At 32.2% G+C, this 7404-nt stretch overlaps 1 protein-coding gene across 1 annotated transcript; it reads right to left on the reverse strand.

Moving 5' to 3' along the window:
* Positions 1 to 1063: 1063 nt before the first annotated feature.
* Positions 1064 to 2275, reverse strand: LOC107802094 (zinc finger protein 1). Its single transcript, XM_016625534.2, has one exon. The coding sequence runs from the start codon at positions 1974 to 1976 to the stop codon at positions 1227 to 1229; it is 750 nt and encodes a 249-aa protein (XP_016481020.1). The 5' UTR covers positions 1977 to 2275; the 3' UTR covers positions 1064 to 1226.
* Positions 2276 to 7404: the final 5129 nt, after the last annotated feature.

Consider the following 7404-nt stretch of genomic DNA (forward strand, 5'->3'; position numbering starts at 1 on the left):
TGTGACACCTTACAGAGTCATTGAAGATGATAAACATTATCTCTATTAATTAATGGCTGATGACAGGGCCATTCAATAAAATATTTGCGTACTGCGACAAAATAAACAGCCAGTTTCTTTAACAACTTCAACAGTTGAAACACTGTCCAATTTGTTCACACATTGAGTTTCTTAATTATGCTGAAATCCAGTTAAACCTAACTAATGGTTTTATTAATAGTATTATTATTGTTAACATGAGTTGTTTAATATGTGGAAACAACCGACAGCTTGCTGTAATTACTGGAAGTCTTGTGAGGGTGCCATAATTGACAAACTCTTTGATTGCAACGTGCTAGCTTCTGGATTAAGTTTTCTTGATTGCTGAAAACCTGGTACTGTTGTCGGGGTACATTAATGATAACTGTAATTTTGTTTTGATACGAGGTCCCATTTGCCTACCTCTAAGACGAGGGACATAATTGAGACGAGGGACATTAATCTAGTAGCTTCTAGATTTAATGATTGTAATCTTATTACATGCATACATTTTAGTTTTTGTATGCAAAGATACATAATTTGAGACAATTCGATCCATAAAACTCGCCCTAAATCCACCCGTGTAATCAATGTCTTCAAATGACAGTAATAGCTACTACTCCCTCTTGTCTAAGGAAATACGATCTTTTAGATAAAAAAAATATATTCATTAAATTAATCTTATTATCTTGACATGTTAAAATACGAAAATAAAGATAAATTTTAATAAAATAAAATTAATTCCTTCTTAATTATATAAATGAGAATACTTTTGAAAAATTGATGCGAAAGGAAAGTACGGTTAAATGATTTTAATTCGACTTTTATGGCTTCTAGAATTGAGAGTTAAATCGTGTTGGAATTCAGAAACTTGGCCCAAAATTAGCCTTATGTTAAACATGTACAAAAAAGAATTTGGTGTTACTTGAAATAATTTGAAAAACCTCTTAACAGAAGGTTGTAATTTGTATGAGACTTGTGATCTAAAGTGGTAGCTTGTATTGAATTTAGCATCATAAATTGCTGAAACAGCTAGAAGTTTGAATGATGGAATCAACAAAAGCTAAAAGGGTTTCTTGATATCAAATGATATATCGTACAGGACAATGTCATACAAAATTAAGAGCTAGCGAAAAGTAACCAAAACCCCGAATTTGACTGAATAATATCACAAAATGAAAAACATGGGTTTTGGCAAAAGGAAAGAACTAGAGCTTGAGAGAAAGATCAATCTTTTGCAAGTCACTTTTGTTCTCTTCTTGGGGAATGAAGTGAATATTTCCTTTAGGAATCATAGACAGTTTTCCTACACCTGGTTGGTGTTTGATGAATTGCCTGTTTGACCAATTTCCACTACTATTTGTTGCTTTATGAATCATAGAATGTGCCTGAATTTCCAGAGAATTGTTCTGATAATTTGCACCATTTAGAGGCAGGGTAGACATACTGCTAACAAAATTATAGTTATTCTGATGCTGTACTCTTAGATATGGATGATGGCCAAAAGCAGCAGCAGCAGCTGTTGGGGTAAAATTGAAAAGGTGATGTCCAATTGGTCTCTGACCAGCTCTTTTGGCAAGTGTTCTTTCTCTCTTATGTGCATTTTGATGTCCTCCTAATGCTTGTGAACTGTAGAATTTCCTTTGACAATAGTTGCACGAGAATACTCTTGGCTCTGCACCATCTGATGTTGGATCATTTTCATTACATATTGGACTATTATTTGTGTTTAAACGTTCAAGCAGATTCAGTTCCGGATTCTTTCTATGGTCCGACTCATCTCCATCGCCATCGCCACTGCTTTTCCCACGGAGTCTGATATCTTCTGTGGCATTCTGATGATCTTCTTCTTGTTTACGATAGTTTCTTTCATCTTGACAAGACGAAGACGAAGAAGAAGAAAGAACGTCTTGACCACCTTTGGGGTGTAAATGTACATCTCTTTTGAGGGTTACCATTGAACTTTATTTTGTTGGAGCCTATGGCTAGAAAAAAAAGAGCTCCAAGTTAATTTGACAAGTACTTTGTAGGAGGAAGAGATATGCTTTTATCAGTGTTTATAGAATAATAGAATACTGATATATGAACTTGATTGTGGAATTGAGAAGAAAGTTTGATAGGATTCTACTTCTATATTTTTAGAACTCCAAAAGTTGATGCTACTGCAATTTTCTATTCTTGACTTTACGCTTGTAAGCAATACCTACCCTCCAAAGCCTTTTACATAAGTCATATAAATATACTACTTTTATCTAGAGTCGAATGCGCGCCTATTGATTCAATCAATTTATTTTAGGAAGGGACCCCAAAAAAGACTAAATAATTTTAATAGGATAATGTCAAGAGAATTACAATAATTTAGAATAATACTATAGTATGTGAAGTTCATTTTGAAGGATAACTTTACAGTTTTGGTTTCTAAATTTAAGACAAAAAAAGAGGGTTTTAAAAAAAATTAACAACAAAATATCGAATAGACTTCCCGGGAAAATTTATGTCGAAGTGGAGAGCAGGCCTAAGTGCAAATTTAACGAAGGTATGTGACTCATATGCTTGATTGGAGAATATAATAAATCTAGGTAGAATTCATTTTCCCTATTATTTGATTATGCGAAAGTCACCTACTATTTGATGTGACTTCAATGATAGACGTACGAAAATAATAGTTTGATTTAATTAAAAAAACTAGATACTAAAGGAAAAAAAAAACTAGATAACATGTCCAATTTCATGCTTAGCAAAACTGTGTAACGTGTGAGATCCAGAGAAGGGGAAAGAGGGGAAGAGGCGTTTAAATTAAAAAGGACAATTTTTATATAGATGTTTGAGTTTTATGCATGTTGTTTTATTATTACGTAAACTTCCTAATTTTAGAGTTAGTTGTCGAAAATTTAATTTTCAGGAAGTAGTCGCATATTGTAGTAGAGGTATATATGTGTAATTATCTTAAACTATAAGTAAAAGACAAACTGAATAACAAAACCTAAATTTTTAAAAGACGATTGTACATAATGACCATCATTGCTATCTAAGAGTCCGAGAGAAGATACTAATCACCTATCACTTAATTCATTTTACAAAGCAATTGTTTAATTCAAGAATAAAAAAACAGCAAATTGAGTTTTCCAATTTTAATTTATATTCATGGGAAAGTTCAGCCTACTTTCTAAAACCTGCTTTCTCTTGTATTTGGAGATATTAGTTATCTCTCTTATTGTGATCTTATTAAACAATTACTAACTTTGTCACTAAAAACTACATCAAATGATTAACATTGATATTTCAGAAATACTCTTTAAATCATCTATTTTTCACATTTATCTCATTTCTTGGTTCTATAGAGACCCTAAACTCATGTTTTCATAAGTAAAGCCTAATATCATATTTCGTCAACCATGACACCTTCTTTATTAATTTAACATTTATTTTTATTTGGCGGTTTTCCCACAACTAGTAATTTGTCATTTCTATTTGTAGTTTCAAAAGAAAAAAATTATGAATTTACGTGTCAAAGACAGATGTGGTTTGTCGTATGTAGTCGTGGATGTCAAAGAACATGAGAAGTGGCCGACAAAGTGAAAGGGGAAACTTTCTTTGATTGTGCCTCGTTAATTATATTTTAATCCTCTAAGTTTAGTGATTTTGTTTGTTTATCATCATCAAATCTTAAAAGTAAACCCTTGAGATAAGTATAATCTTTGCTTTTTAATTACTACTATAATATATTTCCATGATGTAAGTCCTCGTTTACGGTGTTACTCCTTTTCTCTTTTCTTTTTTGTCATGTTCACCCTATTGATGAATGAGAGAAATTTGGTTGTAGTATTATAGAAGTTGAAGTTAAATCCTGATTTTAACACGTTATTAAGATAAGATTAATTTAGAAAATTGGGTTGTTTGAGCATAGCATTTTCTCATTTGAGCCTAAACTGCCTTAGCTAATTTTTCTCCAAGGGCATGCAGTCTGTTTGGCCAAACATTTACAAAATTCTATAGAAATGTCATTTGTCTGGTAAAAAATAAGTACTTATTTTGAAGAGTAAAAGGTGTTTAATCAAGCTTGTGAGAAAAAACAAGTGATACTATTTTTGTCTTATTTTATGTGATTTTTTTTTACTCTCTATCGGAGGATATCTTTATATATTTAAAAATAATTTATCTTTAAATTTTTTATGTTATCCTTAATGATTGTCATGATTTTATAGTTATACAAAGTATCTATGGTATTTTTTTTAGACTACCGTAAATACTTTATACATAAATATATGATAAATTTGAGACTATAAATGTAAAAGTTCTTATAATGCCGAGTTAAATTATACCAAATAAATTGAAAAAAGAGAGATTAAATGTCAATTTAAAGAGCTTTTGGTCGAGGTGCCTCCACTTTCATGCTTGAACTTCTACGTACTCTTTGATTGTTTTCTTTCTCAGTTCAGCACAGGCTAGCTCTGCTGCCTCATTATAGGCGGATTCAAAATTTAAATTTTATGGGTTTAAACTTTAAGGATTTTAACACTTCTATTATATTTTTTAAATTATGGATTCGGTCCTATTATTTATTACAATTTAAGTAAGATTTTGCATTATTTTTACTGGATTCAAATGAATCCGGTGGTTCAATATTGCATCTGCCCTAGCTCATATACCAACAGAAATACTTATTAATCACTTCCGTTTGAATTCCCTTTTTTCCCCCTCAATTTATATACGTGGAAATTGGAATTATTTTCAATGAGTAAAATATCCTGAGAAAGATATCCCTACCCACTATCCTTCTCACGAGAAAGGGGCCGGTACTCAAAGTTGACTTAATCGATTATGAATAGCAAAATCTGAATTACTGAAGATATTGATATAATCAGCTGATATACTTTGAACTTAACATATTTAAAGGGTAAATTTTATGCTGGTAACTCATTTTAAAAAGAAAAAAGAAAAAAGAGAATAGACTCTTTTAACAATTCCTTCATAATCCTAATATTGATATAAAATTTTGAATTATGGTGGATGTCCATAACCACCAAAGGAGTAATGCTCACTACTCTTCTCCATTATCTCCATAACCTCCCACATGATCTTCCTCTCAAATGCTTAATGACATATTCAATGACATATTTATGTAGTGACCATTCCACTCAATAGAGGCCATTTCTCTCAATAGTGGCCATTCCACTCACTATTTTACAATAGTGATTCTTCACTTTTCATGCCTATATAAAGACCTTGTAATAAATAGGAAATAAAAGACAATTGAAGAAGAAATAAGAATCTCTCATCTCTTTCTCTCTATATCTCTGAGCTTGTTTTTCCTTGTTCTATATTGTTACTTTGAGCTATATTTTATAACACGTTATCAATACGAAGTCTCTAACCTCAAGGTTGAATTCCATTTCTGGTAAGGTATATCTCGATGATCTATTGTCAAAATTATCAAGCCTAACAATTCTTTTAGATTTTCATGTTAGATATACATATGAGTATATTCCGCCGAATGAATGTTGGTTCCTTCATTTTTATTTTGTTGTGATATTTCATCATAATAAAATTGAGCATCTTGTTCATGAATATAGTATTGTTAAATTTTCATGAACTAAATAATAGGTGGCATGCGGTAGACTAAATAATCTACAAAGTTAAAATTATACTTTATTATGTATGCTTATGGTTTTACCTTATAATACAATTTTAGTATGCATAGTATAATGATTATACATTAGTTTATTGTCAAATATAATATAATAATAATACTATCGTCACGACCCAAATCGGAGGCCCGCGACGGGCACCTGGTGCCTTACTCCACCGAGTACCAACGTAACATATCTTTCTTACCACACCATCATAGATAAATGGGCCAGAAGGGCCATCATGAGATAACTGGAATAAAATATAAGGGAATACTAGACATAGGACGACCCAACATGATATAAAAACTTATACATGTGACATACGGGCCTATAAGGGCGACATGATCATTTGTACACTCAAAACACAGTCCAATAAAGCCATACAAGTATCCATATACATGACATCTGTCTACAAGCCTCTAAGAGTACATAAACGTCATAAAGGTCGAGACATGGTCCCGCCATACTAATCAATACATGTCCAAATCATACTGACCAAATAGGCAACTCCAGAGCAAATGGAGTGCACCAACACCTTCCGTTGAGCTGATAGCCTACTTGGAGGACTGACAACCTGTCTATCGGGACATGTGAGCATGAAACGCAGCATCCCCAGGCAAATGGGACGTCAGTAAAAATAAAGTACCAAGTATGTAAGGCATGAAAAGCAGTTTATAATAGACATGAAAGAAACATGGAGTAAACGACTCAACCTGTAAGTCTGAATAGCTCTGTGAATCATGAAACATTTCTAATGTCATGCATATGTGTATAAATGTCATACCATGCATAGGTATATGCGTACATAACATCATCAAGCCTCTGAGGGCATCCCATTATATTATCTCGGCCACTGTGAGCGAAATCATCACCGTATACCAGCTGATCAGGTGGTGGTGCGTATATAACGCCATAACCTTTTCCCACCCCATATACATATAATATACGCGTATATAATGCCATTTGGTCATGGGTCAATGTAGATGTATAAATGAATGCAATGCATAAGAAGTAAGTCAATAAGATCTCTCGGAATGTCATAAGATCAATATGCCTTCGAATAAACTTTATCAACTACGTATTTTTCTGAGACCCATGAACAGAAGATACAATAATAAGAACATGGAGAATCAAGAACATAAGCACCCCTAGTGCTTCTATGAATAGAGGTATTTATGAAAGTTGTACGTTTTCTCGTTTTGTTTGTATCGTATGAATCATGCCAAAAGGAAAGAAGGGATAGCCTTTACATACCTTTGTCGTTTACCTAACCACACGACATCAGTTCAGCCCGTTTGTACTTCAATCTACAACAAACAATAAGGGACCATTGTTAAGCTTACGGAAGCTAGAACTCAACACAAATGAGCGACTAGCTCATCTACGAAATTTTGGACAGCACCTCCCCTTATTCTTTTCATTTTCCTCAAATCCACAAACAAGACCAACATGTCTAGAATGCGCAACAAATATATATATATATATATATATATATATATATATATATATATATATATATATATATATATATTTATGAAAGTTGTGCGTTTGCTCATTTTGTTTGTATCGTATGAATCATGCCAAAAAGAAAGAAAGGATATATATATATATATATATATATATATATATATATATATATATATATATATATATATATATATATATATATATATAGAGAGAGAGAGAGAGAGAGAGAGAGAGAGAGAGAGAGAGTTATGAAAGTTGTACGTTTTCTCGTTTTGTTTGTATCGTATGA

Source organism: Nicotiana tabacum, chromosome 23, assembly GCF_000715075.1.
Source record: "Nicotiana tabacum cultivar K326 chromosome 23, ASM71507v2, whole genome shotgun sequence".
Lineage (NCBI taxonomy): Eukaryota > Viridiplantae > Streptophyta > Magnoliopsida > Solanales > Solanaceae > Nicotiana > Nicotiana tabacum.

What these genes read in the sequence shown, in the direction of transcription:
- LOC107802094 (XM_016625534.2), bottom strand. Translation starts at nt 1,976, where the DNA reads ATGGTAACCCTCAAAAGAGATGTACATTTACACCCCAAAGGTGGTCAA.